Raw genomic sequence first — 24268 nt, forward strand, 5'->3', positions numbered from 1 at the left:
TTTCATAATAATGAACTGGCAGCAGCCAGCGTCATCTCACAAGACCCTCGGGTGCCGTGAATGTCAATCAAGCAAGCTACGGAATTTGCCGCCAATGTTTTTCTTGTAAAGTGTATGGAAGCTGGATGAATTAGATGCCAAAAACCAACCACTTTCATGTGGTATTGTACAGAAAGGACAACTTTTTTTCTCCTCCATTTGAAAATGTGGGCGTTATCATCATTACTGTCTGATTCCAATCAATGCAAGTCATCAGAATCAGGTAATACACCAACTTCTATTCTTGTCTTTGTGAAAGAAAGACATCTATATGTGTTACACATGCTTGTATTATCATTAAACACATTTAACTTGTTTACAAAAATGTCTCTTTCATAAATAAATAAATATAAATGATATATAAATGAGGTAGATCCCCTCGAGTTGGTCAATTGAAAAGTAGCTCGCCTGCAGAAAAAGTGTGGCCACCCCTGTCCTAGAGACATACGGCACTGTTAAAACATCATTAAAAAAACATTTTAAGAATGCTAAGTCACAGCTTTGCCGGTCGCATCCATCACGTTTTGTTCCTAATTCCCGTGACTCCTCCAGGATCCTGAGAGAGGAGCGACTGGCGAGGGAGGCGGAGGACCAGCGTCGCCGCGAGGAGGAGGCCCTCGCCATGGCCCAGGAGCAGCAGAGGAGGGACCAAGCCCGGCGGCTGCAGGAGGAAAAGGAGGCCGAGGAGCGAGCCAGGGCCGAGCACCAGGAGAACCTTCGCTTGCAGAAACAGGTACGGCCACCACGAATAGATTCTTTTTTTCTTCCCGGCTTCCATCGCCAAAGTGCCGGCTCATGTGAGTTTCAGTTGAGTTTTCTTCACTATGTGAGGACTTGCTCCGTGTGTTGGACTTCTACACTCATACTTGCCAACCCTCCCGAATTTTCCGGGAGACTCCCGAATTTCTGTCTGATTCCGATCAATGCAAGTCCTCACAATCAGGTCATACACCAACTTATATTCTTGTCTTCATGAAAGAAAGGAGTGTTAAACATGCTTGTATTATTGTTAAAAACATTTAAGTTGTTGACAAAAATGATTCTTTCATAAATAAATAAATACAAATGAGGTAGATCCCCTCCACTTGGTCATTTAAAAAGTAGCTCGCCTGCAGAAAAAATGTGGCCACCCCTCACCTACATTAATAAAGCCGACTCACTTCAGTGAGGGCAGCGCGGTGGTACAGGGGTTAGAGCATGTGCTTCCCAATAGGATAGAGTGTCCGCCCTGAGATCAGGTAGGTTGTGAGTTCAAACCCCGGCCGAGTCATACCAAAGTATGTAAAAATGGGAGCCATTCCCCCACTGCTTGGCACTCAGCATCAAAGGTTGGAATTGGGGGTTAAATCACCAAAAATGATTCCTGGGCGCGGCCACCGCTGCTGCCCACTGCTCCCCTCACCTCCCAGGGGGTGATCAAGGGTGATGGGTCAAATGCAGAGGACAAATTTCACCACACCTAGTGTGTGTGTGTGACAATCATTGGTACTTTTACTTTAACTTTTAACTAAACACAAAGGTCCTGAGTTCAATACCGGGCTCGGGGTCTTTCTGTGTGGAGTTTGCATGTTCTCCCGGTGTCTGCGTGGGTAACTACTCCGGCTTCCTCCCACCTCCAAAGACATGCACCTGGGGATAGGTTGATTGGCAACACTAAATGGTCCCTAGTGTGTGAATGTGGTCTGTTTATCTGTGTTGAGGTGGCGACTTGTCCAGGGTGTACCACGCCTTCCGCCCGAATGCGGCTGAGATAGGCTCCAGCACCCCCCGCCACCTTGAAAGGGACAGGCGGTAGAAAATGGATGGATCACCAGCCTTGGCGTCACTATAGACAGCCATTTTAAACTAGACAAACAAGTCAATGGCGTTTTAAAATCGTGTTTTTATCACCTTCGTCTTTTAGTAAAGGTTAAACCGTTTTTATCTTTTAACCTTTTTGAACAAGTCGTGCATGCTTTTATTTCAAGTGGCCTGGACTACTGCAATGCACTTTATGCTGGCATTAGCCAAAAAGCTCTCTCCCGGTTGCAGTTAGTCCAGAACGCGGCAGCAGGACTTTTAACCGGGGCCAGGAAAGGCCAGCATATAACCCCAATTCTTCAGAGTTTGCACTGGCTCCCTGTTCATTTTAGAATTGATTTGAAAACATTGCTGTTTGTTTTTAAATCTTTACATGGACTGGCACCTCAATATATCTTGGACCTCATCCAAATTTACATTCCTGCGCGCGCTCTGAGGTCCGAGAGCCAGTTCCAGCTCGTGGTGCCCAAGACCAGGGGAGACAGGGCCTTCTAGTGGATCTAACATAATAGTGAGAGTCCAGTCCATAGTGGATCTAACATAATAGTGCGAGTCCAGTCCATAGTGGATCTAACATAATAGTAAGAGTCCAGTCCATAGTGGATCTAACATAATAGTGAGAGTCCAGTCCATAGTGGATCTAACATAATAGTAAGAGTCCAGTCCATAGTGGATCTAACATAATAGTGAGAGTCCAGTCCATAGTGGATCTAACATAATAGTAAGAGTCCAGTCCATAGTGGATCTAACATAATAGTGAGATTCCAGTCCATAGTGGATCTAACATAATAGTGAGAGTCCAGTCCATAGTGGATCTAACATAATAGTGTGAGAGTCCAGTCCATAGTGGATCTAACATAATAGTGCGAGTCCAGTCCATAGTGGATCTAACATAATAGTGAGAGTCCAGTCCATAGTGGATCTAACATAATAGTGAGAGTCCAGTCCATATTGGATCTAACATAATAGTGAGAGTCCAGTCCATAGTGGATCTAACATAATAGTGAGAGTCCAGTCCATAGTGGATCTAACATAATAGTGAGAGTCCAGTCCATAGTGGATCTAATATCCACTTCTCTGTGGTCGGCCCTAAGCTCTGGAACACTCTGCCCCTCCATGTTCAAACTGCTTCCACAGTGGAGTGTTTTAAGTCTCGTCTTAAGACCCACTTTTATTCTTTGGCTTTTAACACTATGTGAGTTGTGAAGTGAAGTGAAGTGAATTATATTTATATAGCGCTTTTTCTCTAGTGACTCAAAGCGCTTTACATAGTGAAACCCAATATCTAAGTTACACTTAAAACAGTGTGGGTGGCACTGGGAGCAGGTGGGTAAAGTGTCTTGCCCAAGGACACAACGGCAGTGACTAGGATGGCACAAGTGGGAATCGAACCTGCAACCCTCAAGTTGCTGGCACGGCCACTCTACCAACCGAGCTATGCCGCCCCAGTTGTGTGGTCCTCTGTCATCTGTTGTCCTGTGTTTTTTATACACTTTGATTTCTATTTTACTGTTTTAATTGATTTTACCCTTTAAAATAGTTTCAATCATATTTGTTTTTATATTGTATTTATTGGTTTTATATTTATTTATTTTTTTGTTTTTATTCAGTCATTGGTGGAGCATAATATATATATATATATATATATATATACTTTTTTAAATTTAATTTAATTTATTTTTTTACAATTGTTTTTAACATGGCTGTGCAGCACTTTGGAAACGTTATTGTTGTTTAAATGTGCTACATAAATAAAGTGGATTGGATTGGATTGGATCAATTTAGTGACTGTTAACTGAAGAATCCAGCCATGGACTCTATTCCTTGAATGCAGAACTTTGCCTCCCTCTTGTGGCCACTTGCAGCAGTGACATTTCTGCTTTATTCTATGTGGATCCAGAATGTTGTGTTGCATGGCCATGAGACTTCAAATGAGTTGTTTTTCCGCACAAAAATATCGTCTCTGTGGTCGGCTGGAGAGCGATAATTGCAGGGAGCAGCCACACCCGCCGTGCAGTGGCCCCACTTGGCCCCGGTTTGAAGAAGCGTTGGCTCCTTTTTTTTTGCTGCCGTTTCTGACTAACAAAAAAACAACAACAACAAAAAAAAGCTGTGGTCGTGATTTTTTTCAGAAGGAAGAAGCCGAGGCCAAAGCTCGTGAGGAGGCGGAGAAGCAGCGAGTGGAGAGGGACAGACACTTCCAGAAGGAGGAGCAGGAGAGGCTGGAGAGGAAGAAGGTAGGATGTCTTCGTTAACCCTCGCACTGCTGAAGCTGACGCTGCAGATCTTTTCCAAAAACGTGTACTGGGTTCGAAACAACTCTCGGTGGTGGGTTTTACATTCCTGCGATCCCTCTGCCGAGTCCGTGGAACTTTGATGAATGATGTCCCGGGTTTATCTGGCATGGGCTTTCTGCATGCCATGATTGAATAGACCTTCATTTGAGTGTGTGGAGTTAAATATAAAACACAGTAGCAGGGGCAAGTGTGGTCATATAAGGTTGTTTACTCGCAGTTTTCTCACTTCGTGCTAAAAGCAGCGATGCATGCAACAATGCCAGATTGACAGTCTGTCAACAGAATCATGGCTCTGGACTAACATGAGCTTAAACTACATATCACTGCCTGATGGTCATGTTTTGAGCAGGGATTCTTAAGCTTTTTACTCAAATATTAACACACAAAATAGTCATCTTAGTATACATCTAATCTACTGACAGTTTAAATGGAAAACTTTGTCAAATGATCACAAAGATTAAAATCCAGGCTTAGGTCAGACTGATTACACAAGTAAGTGCTAATCAAAAGAATGCCATTTTGAAATAAACACATTTTAATGAAATGTAAAATAAAATAGAATTAAAAATAAAAAATATAGCTTGACCACGTCAGTCATAATTATTGCGTTCAAGAAATTTCTCTATGACTTTAGCTCCAGATTAGAGTATTTTCCTCTTCGTCACCAGACGTTGTTGACATCGCCATCTTGGATCCGTGCGACTACCTGATTGGTCGAATGTAAAGCCTGTGACTAAAAACGCCTTCTCTTGGGACAAAAATATCGTTACGCCGAGCAAAAAAATAGTCCCGACTTAAAACACTAATTAAAAAAAATACTCCTGGATGTCAAGTGGAGAACTTATATATATATATATATATATATATATATATATATATATATGTAGGTGTGGGAAAAATCACAAGACTACTTCATCTCAGAAACGTGCGAACTCGTTGGGAGTTTCCTCCTCTCCCAGCTTGCTAGCCTCAACCTGAACCTTGGTATTTACCGTGATGACGGACTGGCAGTGTGCCGCGCCTCGCCAAGGAGCAGCGAGAACACCAAGAAGCGCATATCCCAAATCTTCACAGAAAACGGCCTACGGATCACGATTGAAGCCAACAAGCAAACCGTCAACTTCCTCGACGTCACTTTCAACCTGAGAAATAACAGCTACCAACCATTCACGAAACCCAACACAACACTCCAATACGTGCACCATGACAGCAACCACCCACCCACCACCACGAAAAGAATACCTACCGGAATTAATAAAAGGCTATCGATGCTGTCATCTAGCAAAGCTGAATTCGACCAAGCAACCCCCCCGTACCAGAAAGCACTTGATGAAAGCGGATACAACTTCACCCTCACCTATGAACTCACTCCAGGAAACCAACCAAAAAAGAACAGAAAACGAAACATCATCATCTGGTACAATCCGCCATTCAGTAAAAACGTCTCAACCAACATCGGCCGCAAGTTCCTCACTCTGATCGACAAACACTTCCCCAAAGGCAACACCCTAAGAAAAATATTCAACAAGAACAACATTAAATTGAGCTACAGCTGTATGAATAACATACAACAAATCATTTCAAACCACAACAAAGCAATTGCAAAAGGACTGCCTACCCCCAGACTAAACGACTCTGAAACCAATAAGGAATGTAACTGTCGCAAGAAACCTGATTGCCCTCTCAACGGAGGGTGCTTACAGGCATCAGTCGTTTACCAAGCAAAGGTAACACGCAAGGACATTAACACATCCGACACGTACGTAGGATTAACCGAAGGAGCGTTCAAAACAAAATGGAATAATCACAACGCCTCCTTTAGAAACCAGACTTTGCGGAATTCTACAGAACTCAGCAAACACATTTGGAACCTCAAAGACAATAATGTTGAATATTCAATAACATGGCAAATTCTTGCATCCAGCAGACCTTACAACAGTGGTAATAAAAGATGCAACCTATGCTTAAAAGAGAAACTGTTTATTATATATCATCCAGATCTATCATCCCTCAACAAGCGCAGTGAAATCATTTCAACATGCCGCCACAGACGGAAACACCTCCTAGGTAACACATGAGCCAATCACCACACCCTACGCCTGCCTGTACCCACCCACTCTGTGCCCTATATAAACCATTGTATGTGAATGCTTCCATTAAAATCTCCTGATGATTGAGGGAACCCCTCATGAAACAGTTCTGTAGAGATGAAGTAGTCTTGTGATTTTTTCCCACACCTACACATTGCGCTCTACCACGGTATCGAGCACTATTCTCTGGATAATCCAATCAAGACATATATATATATATATATATTTATATATATATATATATATATATATATACATACACACTAGGGGTGTAACGGTACACAAAAATTTTGGTTCGGTATGTACCTCGGTTTAGAGGTCACGGTTCGGTTCATTTTCGGTACAGTAAGAAAACAACAAAATATAATTTTTGGGGTTGTTTATTTACCAAATTTGTAAACAATGGCTTTATCCTTTTAACATTGGAAACACTATAAAAATTCTGCCCAAGCTAATCCACATTAAACTGCCTCAAGTTGTTGCTTTGATTAAATAAAATTACAAAACCTTTCTTCTACATAAAAAAAGTGCAATATTAAACAGTTTCAAGTCAACTCATCATACTTAATTTATTACAGCATTTGGGAAGCCTGTAGTTATATATGTTATATGTTTGTCAACATGTGATAACAGGGACCCTGCCATTCAAAACTAGGCCTCTACATTACTAATGATTAATAGAACTATAGCTGAAAAAATAGTACAATAGCAATAGGACAGACAATTCATCCCTGAACACCATGGAGTTCATGTGAAATAACAGACAGACAGGGCTTTGCTGCCCCTAACACACGCACACAGCAAAATGAGCTAACGTTATGCTAAAAGCTATTTAGCCTTCACCTCAAGCCAGAACTGCGAGCAAGCTGAGCTGCAGTTTAAGTTTCTAAAAGGTCAACGGGCTCATCGTGATGTTAGTAGTAGTTGTGACTGGGAGGTGTTTTTTTATAATTTAGGGAGAGTACGCTGTCCGCTGCTCACATGCTAAACACATATCTGCTCGACGTTGAAGCATTGACTACATGCGCTCTGAATACGCACTGCTGACTGGCTTGGTATGTAACCAATCAGATGGTTGTGTGGGTGGGACAATGCTGGGTGCTCAGACAGAGGCAGAAAGCAGAGCAGCTTGTTAAGACTTCAGCTTACAAACTTGTTCGGTACACCTCCGAACTGGACCGAAAACCCCCGTACCAAACCGTTTAATACAAATACACGTACCGTTACACCCCTAATGTACACACATATATGCATATACACATACTGTATACATAATGCACATTTTTACACATATATATGTATGTGTGTGTGTGTTTATATAGATATATAAACACACACACATATATATATATGTATGTATATATATATATATGTGTGGGAAAAATCACAAGACTACTTCATCTCTATAGAACTGTTTCATGAGGGGTTCCCTCAATTGTCAGATTTTCATTCCTTTATATATATATATATATATATATGTAGGTGTGGGAAAAATCACACAAATCAAATCAATCTTTGAGGGAACCCCTCATGAAACAGTTCTGTAGAGATGAAGTAGTCTTGTGATTTTTCCCACACCTACATATTGCGCTCTACCACGGTATCGAGCACTATTCTCTGGATAATCCAATAAAGATATATATATATATATATATATATATATATATATATATATATATATATATATATATATATATATATGTATATATATATATAAATATATATGTATATATATATATATATATGTATATATATATGTATATATATATATATATATATATATATATATATATATATATATATATATATATGTATATATATAGCACACACACACACACACACACACACACACACATACACACACACACACACACACACACACACACACACACACACACACACACACACACACAGTTACTTGGCCCGGCCAAATGTTCCAAGCCCAAAGTGGCCACCCAGTCAAAAAGTTTGGACAACGCTGACAAATAGGCAGCGAATTATTTGGATTGGCAGACTAAGCATCGAACATAGAAATCAATGTTTAAAAATGAGGATCATTCCATTCGAATCAGAATGGAAGACCTGGATCCCATCATGCTGAATGATAGATGAGAGTTACAACTACTGCTCTATATGTTGGACCAAGTGTTGGGGGAAAGGAAACATTAAAAGTTTTTGTAAGAGGTCACCCTAAAAAAGATATGAAAATCTAATATATATATATATATATATATATATATATATATATATATATATATATATATATATATATATATATATATATATATATATATATAAAAGAACGCACAAAATGTGGGGTTTGATACTAAATTACAGTAAAGAGGAGACAAAATGACAAGAAAAAATAACAACCCAAATTAACCATTTGAGGCTTGCTGAGTCGACATCTTCTCATGTAATAAAAAGCATGTAAGTGTTGTGTGGCAGGCAGGACTTCTCTTAAATGTTGCATAACACAGCCGCCACAGAACTAATATTGTAAAAGCTGCAAAAGGCAAACTGCCGAGTCAGCATGAAGGCGCACCGCTGAGTTCATTGTAGACCTTGTGGCAACTTTTTAACACGCACTACTTTCACACTAAACCACTTGCAGACCTTCTTGGCCTTTGGAGGTTCCACTCAAGCATTAAAGCCGAGGAAGTCATGTGACCACTCATTCTGACAGTCCCTTCTGCTGCGGCCAGAGCGGAATCATAATAACAAAGGTGTTTTATTAAGCGTAATAATAATAAAGGTGTTTTATTAAGCGTAATAATAATAATTAAAGCTGCAAGCAGCGATGGACGGGACCGAGTATATAAGGAAATGGCCGAGGAAAGGGAAGTCTGGGCTTCCCAGATATAAGTTAGAACAACACACTACTTTGTATTATATTGTAGTTTTTACCTCCCATAACGTGCCTACTGACAGATGTAAGTTAGAACTATACACTACTAAAACCCGATGCTAACCGCCCGTTGAAAATACATGGGTACGGCTAGTAGCTACTATTAGCAAACAGATAGACTTAGCAACTCGGAGTAATATCTTAACATCGACACACTCTCTCGTCGCAACTCGGACCTGATGGTCGGCGCCTATAAGTTTACGATTAGTTGTAAAATGTTGGGACGGTTGTTTTTACGAAATGCAGGCAAACGACAACGTTAAAACATACCGGCTCGGCTACGGCACCTGGCAGCCATCTTGGTATAGACGATCACAGCCCCTCCCTCACAAATGTTGGTGCGTGTGCACCAGCAGCAGACGGTACGGGGGAAAAAAAAAAAAAAGTCTCCCTCACTGTGTCTGCGCACGGCGGCCATCTTTGAAATGGTTTTCAGCGCAGCGGTTCTTTGAAGGCTGATACAATCAAAACCATAGCAGTAATTAAAACTCTTTCATCAATTTTTAATCAAAAGGGTTCAATCTCTCTCCTGTGGTAGTTTGAAGCCGACACGACAAACGCACTCAGAGGAGATAATGTTTGAAAAAAGGTGACCGGTTTTTACAAAACTTTTGTTTTGAAGGGGGAATTGCAAACTTCCTGTTGGTTTTTGCTGTGAGTTGTCTATATATGAAATGTAGGTCTAAGTGAGACCTACATAGAGGTTTTTGTTTCATGTCTCTACGACACTCCTACCATAAGTTACAGGAAGTTTTGTCTGTTTTCTTCCTAGGAGCAGTTTTGGCTGTGTTTTATTCCTAGGGGACGCTAGAGCGCAATTTTTAGTTTTGGGGTTAGGTTTTTTGATTAAATCGCAATTTTCGCCAGTCCTAATGTGTGTGTTCAGTTTGGTGAGTTTTGAAGCATGTTAAAGGGATCAAATTACAGCTTCAAGAGGCAAAGTTGAATGTTTATACAAAACTTTTGCTTTGAATGGGGAATTGCAAACTTCCTGTTGATTTTTGCTGAAGGATGTCATTGTATGAAATCTAGGTCTAAGTGAGACCTACATAGAGATTTTTGTTTCATGTCGCTACAACATTCCTACTGGAAGTTACAGGCAGTTGTGTCTCTGTTTTCTTCCTAGGGGGCGCCAGAGTGCAATTTTTAGTTTTGGAGTTAGGTTTTTTTGATTAAATCGCAATGTTCGCCAGTCACTATGTGTGTGTCACATTTGGTGAGTTTCAGAGTATGTCAAGGGGGTCGAATTACAGCTCAAAGCTGCGGAATAATAATAAAGAAAAAATAAAACGCTGAAAATTCAACAGGGTCCTCTGTCTCAAAGGGACATTCGGTCCCTAATAATAATGTTTTATTAAGCGGATCCCAGTCCATGTATTCCATCAACAAGCAGAGAGCCCTGCACGCTCTTGCATGATGTCATATGTATTACTTTTGCATGATGTCATATGCATTACTTTTGCATGATGTCATATGTATTACTTTTGCATGATGTCATATGTATTACTTATGCATGATGTCATATGTATTACTTTTGCATGATGTCATATGTATTACTTATGCATGATGTCATATGTATTAGTTTCGCATGATGTCATATGTATTACTTTTGCATGATGTCATATGTATTACTTTTGCATGATGTCATATGTATTACTTTTGCATGATGTCATATGTATTACTTTCACATGATGTCATATGTATTACTTATGCATGATGTCATATGTATTACTTTTGCATGATGTCATATGTATTACTTTCACATGATGTCATATGTATTACTTATGCATGATGTCATATGTATTACTTTTGCATGATGTCATATGTATTACTTTCACATGATGTCATATGTATTACTTATGCATGATGTCATATGTATTACTTTTGCATGATGTCATATGTATTACTTTCGCATGATGTCATATGTATTACTTTTGCATGATGTCGTATGTATTACTTTTGCATGATGTCATATGTATTACTTTTGCATGATGTCATATGTAATACTTTTGCATGATGTCATATGTATTACTTTAGCATTATGTCATATGTAATACTTTTGCATGATGTCATATGTAATACTTTTGCATGATGTCATATGTAATACTTTTGCATGATGTCATATGTAATACTTTTGCATGATGTCATATGTATTACTTTTGCATGATGTCATATGTAGTGTGTATTACTTTCGCCCGATTGTAGCTGAGATAGGCGCCAGCGCCCCCCGCGACCCCGAAAGGGAATAAGCGGTAGAAACTGGATGGATGTCATATGTATTACTTTTGCATGATGTCATATGTATTACTTTCGCATGTCATATGTATTACTTTCGCATGATGTCATATGTATTACTTTTGCATGATGTCATATGTAGTGTGTGAAGTGAATTATATTTATATAGCGCTTTTCTCTAGTGACTCAAAGCGCTTTACATAGTGAAACCCAATATCTAAGTTACATTTAAACTTGGGTGGCACTGGGAGCAGGTGGGTAAAGTGTCTTGCTCAAGGACACAACGGCAGTGACTAGGATGGCGGAAGCAGGAATTGAACCTGCAACCCTCAAGTTGCTGGCACGGCCGCTCTACCAACCGAGCTATGCAATGACATCATGCAAAAGTAATACATATGAGATCATGTATTACTTTTACATGATGTCATATGTATTACTTTTGCATGATGTCATATGTATTACTTTTGCATGATGTCATATGTATTACTTTTGCATGATGTCATATGTATTACTTTTGCATGATATATGTATAACTTTTCTGCAGCGCCTGGAGGAGATCATGAAGAGGACGCGCAAGACGGACGCAGGCGAAAAGGTACCTTTGGATTTTTCTGAAATATTGACCGACTGCAGTATTTGCAATACAAACTTCACAATTTACTCCACAGAAAGAGACTAAATCCCCATCGCCCCCTCCTGTCAGCAAGGCAGAATGCAGCCAAGGTGAGTCTGGAAGTAAACAATGATTTATAATGCAAATCAGTGAAGTTGGCGCGTTGTGTAAATAGTAAAATAAAAACAGAATACAATGATCTGCTAATCCTTTTCAACTTATATTCAATTGAATAGACTGCAAAGACAATATATTTATTGTTCGAACTGAGAAACTTTTTTTTGTTGTTGTTGCAAATAATCATTAACTTAGAATTTAATGGCAGCAACACATTGCAAACAAGTTGTCACAGGGGCATTTTTACCAGTGTGTTACATGGCCTTTCCTTTTAACAAAACTCAGAAAACGTTTGGGAACTAAGGAGACACATTTTTGAAGCTTTTCAGGTGGAATTCTTTCCCATTTTTGCTTGATGTACAGCTTAAGTTGTTCAACAGCCCCATGTGGTATTTTATGTTTCATAATGCACCACACATTTTTAACGGGAGACAGGTCTGGATTGCAGGCAGGCCAGTCTAGTTCCTGCACTCTTTTACTACAAAGCCACGCTGTTTTAACACGTGGCTTGGCATTGTCTTGCTGAAATAAGCAGGGGCGTCAATGAAAAAGACGTTGCTTTGATGACAACATATGTTGCTCCAAAACCTGTATGTACCTTTCAGCATTAATGGTGCCTTCACAGATGTGTAAGTTACCCATGCTTTGAGCACTAATGCACCGCCATATCATCACAGATGCTGGCTTTTGAACTTCGTGCCTATAACCGTCCGGATGGTTCTTTTCTTCTTTGGTCCGGAGAAAACCACATCCACAGTTTCCAAAAACAAATTGAAATGATGACTGGTCAGACCACAGAATACTTTTCCATTTTGCATCAGTTCATTTTTGATGAGCTTGGGCCCAGCAAAGCCGGCGGCGTTTCTGGGTGTTGTTGATAAATGGCTTTCGCTTTGCATAGTAGAGTTTTAACTTGCACTTACAGATGTAGCGACCGACTGTAGTTACTGACAGTGGTTTTATGACGTGTTCCTGAGCCCAGGTGGTGATTTCCTTTAAACACTGATGTCGCTTTTTGATGCAATACCGCCTGAGGGATCGAAGGTCGCGGGCATTCAATGTTGGTTTTTGCCCATGCCGCTTACATTCAGTGATTTCTCCAGATTCTTTGAACTTTTTGATGATATTACGGAGCGTAGATGGTGAAATCCCTAAATTCCTTGCGATAGCCGGTTGAGAAATGTTGTTCTTTAACACTTGGATCACGCATTTGTTGACAAAGTGGTGACATGGTGTTTGTGAAAGACTGAGCATTTCATGGAAGCTGCTTTCATACCCAATCATGGCACACACCTGTTCCAAATAAGTGTTTGATGAGCATTCCTCAACTTCCTCAGTCTTTTTTGCCACTTGTGCCAGCTTTTTTGAAACATGTTGCAGGCATCAAATTCCAAATGAGCTAACATTTCCAAAAAATAACAAAGTTGCCCAGTTCCAACGTTAAGTATCTTGTCTTTGCAGTCTATTCAATTGAATATAAGTAGAAAAGGATCAGCAAATCATTGTGTTCTGTTTTTATTTACACAATGTGCCAACTTTACTGCTTTTTGAGGTTTGTGAATGATTTTTATCCAGGAAGCTACTTAACCGTACACTCTTACCCCGTCCATCATGTAGAACACAGGACATAGAACATAATGAGCTGCAATGCGATTAAAAACATTCTTATTTTGCGTGTAAATCATATCCCCTCCATCATCTGATGTTTGTCAAGCTTGCAGTTTTTCTTCTCGCTTTCATGAATTCACATCAGAGTGAGCGCTTTTTAAAAAATATTATTATATGTGTGCCTCCCATATCCTGCACAGCTGTGCTTTGTGTTCTTCTCCTCCGCACAATGGGACCCATGTGTGCGCTTTTGTTGTCCGCACTGCAGGGACTGTGGGCCGACCTTAGGAAACATTCAATGAGGAGGACACACCAAATGTTGTGTTGCTTTTATAAATCGCACACATTACACAGCTGCCGGCAATTACACGGAACATCACTTGTGGAAGCAAAATAGCAGCATTCAGCCCATCGATAAAAAGCTACTTTTTAAATATATACTTCATATTTATGCTTTACACCCTCCTTACATGAATGTCTATGTGCTTGTCTCTTTAAGAAATGCCTTACCTCAAATTTAGACTTAGACTTCCTTTTATTGCAGGGTTTCTTGCAGCGCTTTGTTGCTATGGCCGCCTTAACAACAAAGAGCCGCCGCCGAAGTTAAAGTCTTAACAAGCTGATCCGCTTTGTTCTGCCTCTGCCTCTGTCAGTATGTCTCTGCAGCACCCAGCATTGTCCCACCCACACAACCATCTGATTGGTTACACGCAGAGCGGTAACAGCCAATCAGCAGCGTGTATTCAGAGCGCATTTAACAGCCAATCAGCAGTGTGTATTCAGAGCGCATGTAACAGCCAATCAGCAGTGCGCATTCAGAGCGGTAACAGCCAATCAGCAGTGCGCATTCAGAGCGGTAACAGCCAATCAGCAGTGCGCATTCAGAGCAGTAACAGCCAATCAGGAGTGCGCATTCAGAGCAGTAACAGCCAATCAGGAGTGCGCATTCAGAGCAGTAACAGCCAATCAGGAGTGCGCATTCAGAGCAGTAACAGCCAATCAGGAGTGCGCATTCAGAGCGGTAACAGCCAATCAGCAGTGCGCATTCAGAGCGGTAACAGCCAATCAGCAGTGCGCATTCAGAGCAGTAACAGCCAATCAGCAGTGAGTATTCAGAGCGCATGTAGTCTGTGCGCCAGCATCTTGACGAGCAGATATGGGTTTAGCAGGTAAGAATAAGGCAGCGGACTCTCCCCGAATAATAATAAACACTTCCCAGTCAGCTACTAGTAACATCAATGTGAGCCCATTTACGTTCTAGAAACATAAGCGGCAGCTCAGCTCGCTCACAGTCCTTGAGGTGACGGCTAATTAGCTTTTGGCGTAATGTTAGCTCATTTTGCGGTGTGTGTGACGGACATCAAAGCTATGTCTGTCTGAGAGAAAGACAAGCAATATTGACTTACAGCTAAAAACTAAGTTATTTCACTTTACCTTTTTCTGTGTTGATTGAGCTGTGTTGAAGCAGCAAAAAAGGAGATTACGTTAAATGAAGAGTTTCTGTCTGTGATAGTGTATATAACAATGTAAGTGCATCATTAAGCCTACATGAACTCCATGGATGCATAGTCTCTACTATTGCTATTGTACTCTTTTTTTCAGCCATAGTTACATGAATCATTAGTAATGTAGCATCTTAGTTTTGAATGGCAGGGTCCCTGCTATCACATGTTTATACAAATATAACATTTACATAATAAAAATCAACTACAGGCTTCCCAAATGTTGTAATAAATTAAGCATGATGAGTTGAACATATGTCAGCATGTGGCATAATAATGACATACTTAGGGTCTCAGGTAACTAGGACTGTTTTTTTTTTTTTACTTTATGGAAAAAATATCGAGATATATATCGTATATTGCCATACAGTAAATGGAGCGTAAAACACAACCAAAAATTTTAGGCTTCTTCACGCGACGAAGCCGGCCTACTTCACCACAGCCTGTAGTCCATTGCCCCCCAGGCTGTGGTGGCAGCGACGAGGTGGAGACGTAATGGCGAAAGGCTGAGTTACACCGATCCTTACACCCACCCACCCCCTTCCCCGGTCAGAGAGACAACACCTTAACCAACACATTTTCTGGCGGAAACACTGTATTGTCAATCAAATTTGAACTTTGCAGCACAAATAAGAACACAATTTTGTTGCATTAGCTCATGGAAGTGCAGGATAAAATGTATTATAAATTCATTATTTAAAAAAATATACCTTTAAACCAGAGGTCACCAACCTTTTTGAAACCAAGAGCTACTTATTGGGTACTAATTAATGCGGAGGGCTACCAACCAGTTTGATACACACTTAAATAAATTGCCAGAAATAGCCAAAACATACTTGGTCAACAGCCATACAGGTCACACTGAGGGTGGCCGCATAAACAACTTTAACACTGTTACAAATGTGCGCCACACTTTGAACCCACACCAAACAAGAATGACAAACATTTCGGGAAAACATCCGCACCGTAACACAACAGAACAAATACCCAGAACCCCCTTGCAGCACTAACTCTTCCTGGACACTACAATATACACCCCCTGCTGCCCCCCAACCCCGCCCACCTCAACCTCCTCATGCTCTGTCAGGGAGAGGGTGTCCCAAATTCCAAGCTGCTGTTTTGAGGCATGTTAAAAAAAAAATAATGCACTTTGGGACTTCAATAATAAATATGGCAGTGCCATGTTGGCATTTTTTTCCATAACTTGAGTCGATTTATTTTTGGAAAACCTTCTTACATTGTTTAATGCAGGGATGCCCACACTTTTTCTGCAGGCGAGCTACTTTTCAATTGACCAACTCGAGGGGATCTACCTCATTTATATATATCATTTATATTTATTTATTTATGAAAGAGACATTTTTGTAAACAAGTTAAATGTGTTTAATGATAATACAAGCATGTGTAACACATATAGATGTCTTTCTTTCATGAAGACAAGAATATAAGTTGGTGTATTACCTGATTCTGATGACTTGCATTGATTGGAATCAGACAGTAATGATGATAACGCCCACATTTTCAAATGGAGGAGAAAAAAAGTTGTCCTTTCTGTACAATACCACATGAAAGTGCTTGGTTTTTGGCATCTAATTCATCCAGCTTCCATACACTTTACAAGAAAAACATTGGCGGCAAATTCCGTAGCTTGCTTGATTGACATTCACGGCACCCGAGGGTCTTGTGAGATGACGCTGGCTGCTGCCAGTTCATTATTATGAAAAAATTACCGAGAGGAAGGCGAGAAACACTTTTATTGTGAAGATAGGAAATGTGCAGTCGGCCTTTAGAGTTTTGACGGAAGGTACGGCGCGAGAGTCTGTTGAAATAAAAAGTGTTTCTCGCCTTCCTCTCGGTCATATTTTAATAATAATGATCTTGCAGCAGCCAGCGTCATCTCACAAGACCCTCCGGTACCGTGAATGTCATTTAAGTGACGTCTTGGTGAAGATTGATGATCACTAATTTTTAGGTCTATTTTTTTTAAAAGCCTGGCTCGAGATCGACTGACACACCCCCCGCGGTCGACTGGTAGCTCGCGATCGACGTAATGGGCACCCCTGGTTTAATGCATCCAGCGGGGCATCACAACAAAATTAGGCATAATAATGTCTTCATTCCACCACTGTATATATATATCGATATCGGTTGATATCAGAATCGGTAATTAAGAGTTGGACAATATCGAATAATCGGCAAAAAACCCATTATCGGACATCTCTACTCAAAATAGGTCATCAAATCTGAGCAACAAGCTGTAATATCTTACTGAGATCATTTAGGACCAAAACCCCTTAAAACAAGTAAAAGACTAACATAAAATATGATTAGTTAGAAGAATGATCTTATCAGACAGAAAATAAGCAAATATCAGCCTTATTTGAGATATTTCATCTTAGATTTCAGTTTTTGCAGTGCATGTATAGAGGTTATTTTGTGCCTTTATTATGAAAGATTTTCATTGTATTGCACATCTGGCGCCCTGCGATGAGATGGCGACTTGTCCAGGGTGTACCCCGCCTTCCGCCCGATTGTAGCTGAGATAGGCACCAGCGCCCCCCGCGACCCCAAAAGGGAATAAGCGGTAGAAAATGGATGGATGCATATCTGGCTCTTAATAACATGTTGGTGAAAGTGCTCAAGTAAAATCAATGTCAATCTGCATCTATTTTCAAGCGTAAAAAGAAGTTAACCGGAGGAAGTGGCCAATTGATTCTATGCATTGTGGGTCTTCTTCTTGTTCCAGAATCTGCCCAACAACAACAACAACAACAACCCGCCAACAACAACAACAAAACGGAGCATGGCCAGAGCGGCGTGAGACAAAGGTGAAAGTCAAAGACTTAAGTCCTACAGTAAAACTCCAAGTGAAGTTCTAATACCTTCCTCCCAGCCCCCAGACCCAGACCCTGAACGGGGTCCAGCTGGGCGTGAGACACGAGAACGGCCTGTCCGGCAAAGGAGAGGCCGCCAGCTTTGAGGAGATCATCATTAACGCCGCCAACGGGGCGAAGGGCAGGTCCGAGACCGGCATGGCCCCTGAGGACATCCTGGGTTTTGAGAGCGAGGACAGCTTCGTGAAGAAGGCGGGGCCATTGAAACCGCAACATGTTGCAGGTAATGGCACTCGCTGATACACCACGGGGTTCAAGTCTGGGCCAGTTTTGATGGACAGCATCTAGAAGCTTGAGAAAAGCTGATAATCACCCAAAAAGATTCCCGGGCGTATGTTGGAGTTCGGGTTTTGATGGAGGGAACACTTTATCTCAAATAATTAGTGTTAACTCTAAAGGCCTTAGTGGCCACATGCGTGGACAGCACCTTTTAGCTCTTATTTCCAAAATTGTGTACACTCCTGAATTGGGGTCTTATGGCCACTTATGTGGACACTTATACTGCTATCTGGTGGTGTCAGAAGAGCATAACATACAATGGAATTTCAGGAAAAAAAAAGTGTAAAAATAAGAAATAGCATGTCACTAAACATGAAGTACACATTTGTGTACTTATGGACTAAGTACATCATCAAAAGATGATTCTTAGTTCTTATTCTAATTAGGGTCCAATAAGCCCAAATAGCAAAGATTGTCAAGACTTGGACTATGGATGAGCTTCATGCGAGGATTTTACAGCTCGCTGCGATGAATGTTCTCCCGGGGTGCAAATCGACTTGACTGAACACGACGTGAAGTACCAAAAAGTACCAAACAAAAGGCACGCACAAGGCGGAGGCAGAAGCAACTTAGGACATGAATTATGAACTAAAAAAAAAATTAACTAAACTGTGGCTTGAATAAACAAAAACGTACGTGGCAAGGCCTGGAACGAGCACGGAATGAGCACAAACAGAGTATCATAAAGAGTAGAGCATGAATAATGTCAGGGGTATCAGGAGTGATGTCGCCAGGCTGACTACCTGGCAACTACAGGCTTAAATAATGGTGACATGATTAATACAGATGCGTGAGTCCTAAACAAATCAGGTGTGATGTTTATTGGGATAAAGTAAACATCTGTTCAGTAATTTAACATAAAAGTGTTTGATTGTGAGGCATTAAAAGCCACAAAATGCAAGGGGTCCATCAGACCCACAAACGCTGGCTGAATAACAACAATATGAACTTTGCACAAGGGTTCAAAAGACTTACAAAATGAGACAACTGGAATTATATCAAATTGAGTTTTGATTTGGATTGGACGTGTCGTTGTGAAAATGCTTAAACGAAAATTAAAAAGTATGTTGGAGTTCGGGTTTTGATGGAGGGACCACTTTATCTAAAATAATTAGTGTTAACTCTAAAGGCCTTAGTGGCCACATGCGTGGACAGCACTTTTTAGCTCTTATTTCCAAAATTGTGTACACTCCTGAATTGGGGTCTTATGGCCACTTATGTGGACACTATATCAAATTGAGTTTTGATTTGGATTGGACGTGTCATTGGGAAAATGCTTAACCTTCGTCTTGTGTTAGGGTCGGCACCGACCCGTTTTAGTTTTTAAATGCATAAAAACACTACATACATTTATTTTTTTGCATCAAAGCTTTTTGACTTTGTCAGGAACCTCTTTGTCAACAAAATAAAACATTTTTATTTTTTTTCACTAAATTATAAAATGCTCTGGTAGAAATTATGCCCTTGGTGTTGTTAGGGTCGGTTTCGACCCGGTTATAAAAATAAGATGGTAAAGCAATGATAAGAGCCAAAACTGAACACACTGACAGCCAGGTCCTCTCCCAATCATGTGAGATTTAGTGGATTCTCATTTTACCTTGTTATCCTGTACAAAAACAAACAAAAGACGGACACTAAAAGTGTCACTTTTTGCCACTCTGATTTTGTTTTTTTATTAGTTTTGGTACTAGTAATCTATTTCTCTTGGTTTCATTTGCTTGATTGGTTGTTTGTTTGATGTTGGATTTCTGTTGCTGAAGAAAATACTTTTTAGCCTTTTTCTTGAAGTAAATATATGTGGGTCGAAATTGACCCGTAACACCATATATGTTACTATAGTTAAAATTCTTAAAATGAAAAAATAAACAAAACTTATTTATTTAAGAGATGTGTTCTAATACCCCTTAGTAATAAGTAAAAAGTTCTTTGATGTTTGATGTTTCCCTCTTACACACATGGAAGAGGGATGTGCACTATGGCTATGAGTTGTTTTTTTCCCTTGGTCTCAGTCTGCACCCCAGGCTAAGACTGATTTTTTAATTTTATTTTAATTTTCTATTTTTTTTCTCCCATTCCCCCCCCTTGTTTACCTGTATCTCATCTTTTTTGTAAGGGGCGCTGGAAGCCGGCAGACCCGTCAGCGATCCTGTTCTGTCTCCCTGTAACGTTTGTCTGATCTTGAATGGGATTGTGCTGAAAATTTCAATTTTCCTGAAGGAACTCTCCTGACGGAATAAATAAAGTACTATCTAATCTAATCTATCTAATAGTTAGGTAACACAACAACCTTTTTTTTTATTTATATGATTCTCTTGAGGTTCGTTTTACCATTTTTAAAAATTGAAATCGAGGGGTATACTGACAAAATAAGGCCCAATGGCTCAAACCAAAAATATTAAAACCAATATTTTCAAGGATAAGGAAGCCTAACAAGGTAACCAAGAGATGAGAAACAAATTGGATGATAGGTAATTGTTTTTAGTGTATTTTACAGCTGATTTAAAACATGGGTCAAAACCGACCCGTTAACATAAGAGATGGTAACAGAAAGCTAACACAAGAGGAAGGTTAAACGAAAATTTAAAAAGTATGTTGGAGTTCTAGGGCTTCACGGTGGCAGAGGGGTTAGTGCGTCTGCCTCACAATATGAAGCTCTTGCAGTCCTGGGTTCAAATCCAGGCTCGGGATCTTTCTGTGTGGAGTTTGCATGTCCTCCCCGTGACTGCGTGGGTTCCCTCCGGGTACTCCGGCTTCCTCCCACTTCCAAAGACATGCACCTGGGGATAGGCCCCTCCCACCTCCAAAGACATGCACCTGGGGATAGGCCCCTCCCACCTCCAAAGACATGCACCTGGGGATAGGTTGATTGGCAACACTAAATGGTCCCTAGTGTGTGAATGTGAGTGTGAATGTTGTCTGTCTATCTGTGTTGGCCCTGCGATGAGGTGGCGACTTGTCCAGGGTGTACCCCGCCTTCCGCCCGATTATAGCTGAGATAGGCGCCAGCGCCTCCCGTGACCCCGAAAGGGAATAAGCGGTAGAAAATGGATGGATGGATGGGTTGGAGTTCCATCTGTCTTTGGCTAAAATCCTATTTCATTTGGTATCTGCTCGTCTCGCCAGCGGATCTTCACTCGTCCAATAAAATCCAAACTCTGCCTCTTCTTGTTTTCCCACTCGCAGAAGTGCACGTACGCGTGGGACGGCTTCGACCGGAGAGATATTTCTTAGAGGCGCTTCTCTGGCACTAATTCAAACCACTTCCTGCCGTCTTGTCTTACAGAGGTGCTGTGACGACGCGGTAGTCCCGCGTCAAGGCATTGGGCCTCACACTGGAAGACGGCACGTTCTGAACCCCTCAATAAAGGTCTCTGAAGATGAAAGGACGGGAGGGCGCGAGCACCGGACAGGATGTGAGGTGTTGCCGCAGGAAAGGAGTCCGTGCACCTTATTCCAGGTATCATCATCCTCTGTACAGGACAAATATGTCTTCAACTTGCACGTGAACAGAAGAAGGTAGAAAACACACTGAAGAGAATTGCTGTGTAAAAAATGCTGATTGTTCATAACTGCTATGAATGATGGGAGGCGTTAATATTAAGGATCTAATCTACATAAATGGAGATTTCTATTTAAAAGCTGTTTCTCTTACTGGTGACAAATGTGCAGGACTTGGCTTCAGGACTGATCGGGATGTGTACATGCTATGGGAAATATTTCAAGTCTTATTAAAAGACAAACTGTCCAGTCTGTGGTGGTACTTTTTTTTTTTCTGGTGTGAGAGGAGTGGTCCGGGGCACGGTTCTTGTGAATTACACATTTGCTAGCAGGTCACACAGAAGCATTATTTACTGACGAGCACACCAACAAGCTTCTTCATAGATTCGTATTGATAAACAATAATCCATCCGTCCATCCATTTGCTACCGCTTATTCCCCTTCGGGCAGGGGTGTCCAAACTTTTTCCATATTTTTTCTTTTAAAAACCACTACGATATATGTATGAAAATATACATTTAGGCCTCCACTCAGGCTTGATCCCAAGGACACCAAAGGGGTTTGGTCAAAAGAAAATTAAAAATGTGTCATTATTCAGTATTATTATTATTATTATTATTCAAGGCTTAAATCTCTAGTTCAACGTAAGTTTTATGCTCTTTTTGTCGAAGAAAATAATTTTTTTTATGGGAAAAAAACTAAATATGCAATATTTTCACCCAAGTGGAATATTTCATATTAAATAATAATTGGAGCTCTAAAATGGTCAATAAGTCAGAAAAACATTGATTTTAATTCATTATTATTTTTTGAGCAATGGCAAAAAAAAAAAAAAAAAAAAAATCACACTAAAATGATTGGGGATTCAAAACGGTGCTATTCATTAAAATGTTAAAAAATACATTATAATTATTTTTGTTTACTTTTAACACAATAATCTTGACATCAACTTCAGATCTATCCGTCAATTATAAGTTTTATTGTTGTTTATGTTTTAGTTTGTTCGTTCTAAAACAGAAATGTGTGGCAAACACAAAATATGCAATATTTTACGCAAAAAATATCTCAAAGTGAAATATCAAACGTGATGTAATTGGAGCCTCTAATAGGTCAATAATTTATAATGACATTGATTTTAATTCATTATTATTTTTTGAGCAATGGCACAAAAAAAAAAAAAAAATCACACAAAAATTATTGGGGATTCAAAACGGTGCTATTCATTAAAATGTTAAAAAATAAATTATAATTATTTTGTTTACTTTTAATACAATAATCTTGACATCAACTTCAGATCTATCCGTCAATTAGAAGTTTTATTGTTGTTTATGTTTTTGTTTGTTCGTTTTAAAACAAAAATGTGAGGCAAACACAAAATATGCAACATTTTACACAAAAAATATCTCAAAGTGAAATATTAAACGTGACGTAATTGGAGCCTCTAATAGGTCAATAATTCATAATGACATTGATTCATTATTATTTTTTGAGCAATGGCAAAAAAAAAAAAAAAAAAATCACACTAAAATTATTGGGGATTCAAAACGGTCCTATTCATTAAAATGTAAAAAAATAAACTATAATCATTTTGTTTACTTTTAATACAATAATCTTGACATCAACTTCAGATCTATCCGTCAATTATAAGTTTTATTGTTGTTTATGTTTTTGTTTGAGGGAATAAGCGGTAGAAAATGGATGGATGGATGGATGTTTTTGTTTGTTTGTTTTAAAACAAAAATGTGTGGCAAACACAAAATATGCAACATTTTACACCAAAAAATATCTCAAAGTGAAATATTTAATGTGACGTAATTGGAGCCTCTAATTCAGGGGTGGCCACACTTTTTCTGCAGGCGAGCTACTTTTCAATTGACCAACTCGAGGGGATCTACCTCATTTATATATATCATTTATATTTATTTATGAAAGAGACATTTTTGTAAACAAGTTAAATGTGTTTAATGATAATACAAGCATGTGTAACACATATAGATGTCTTTCTTTCACAAAAACAAGAATATAAGTTGGTGTATTACCTGATTCTGATGACTTGCATTGATTGGAATCAGACAGTAATGATGATAACGCCCACATTTTCAAATGGAGGAGAAAAAAAGTTGTCCTTTCTGTACAATACCACATGAAAGTGCTTGGTTTTTGGCATCTAATTCATCCAGCTTCCATACACTTTACAAGAAAAACATTGGCGGCAAATTCCGTAGCTTGCTTGATTGACATTCACGGCACCCGAGGGTCTTGTGAGATGACGCTGGCTGCTGCCAGTTCATTATTATGAAAAAATGACAGAGAAGAAGGCGAGAAACACTTTTTATTTCAACAGACTTTCGCGCCGTCCCTTCCGTCAAAACTCTAAAGGCCGACTGC

General features: G+C 39.9%; 1 protein-coding gene across 5 annotated transcripts in view; it reads left to right on the plus strand.

Moving 5' to 3' along the window:
• Window positions 1-22132, plus strand: part of map7d1a (MAP7 domain containing 1a) — a 118436-nt gene extending 96304 nt beyond the window's left edge. For 4 of the 5 annotated variants that reach the window (XM_061915122.1, XM_061915119.1, XM_061915120.1 and 1 more), the window contains 7 exons: window positions 592-772; window positions 3972-4076; window positions 11914-11964; window positions 12038-12092; window positions 17956-18037; window positions 18103-18326; window positions 21666-22132. In XM_061915122.1, coding sequence (XP_061771106.1) covers window positions 592-772; window positions 3972-4076; window positions 11914-11964; window positions 12038-12092; window positions 17956-18037; window positions 18103-18326; window positions 21666-21676 — 709 coding nt within the window. In that variant the 3' untranslated portion in view covers window positions 21677-22132. Of the gene's footprint in view, window positions 1-591; window positions 773-3971; window positions 4168-11913; window positions 11965-12037; window positions 12093-17955; window positions 18038-18102; window positions 18327-21665 lie in introns of those variants that run through there. The other variant, XR_009808755.1, reaches the window with a different exon arrangement.
• Window positions 22133-24268: the final 2136 nt, after the last annotated feature.

This window comes from Nerophis ophidion, linkage group LG11 (genome assembly GCF_033978795.1).
Source record: "Nerophis ophidion isolate RoL-2023_Sa linkage group LG11, RoL_Noph_v1.0, whole genome shotgun sequence".
Lineage (NCBI taxonomy): Eukaryota > Metazoa > Chordata > Actinopteri > Syngnathiformes > Syngnathidae > Nerophis > Nerophis ophidion.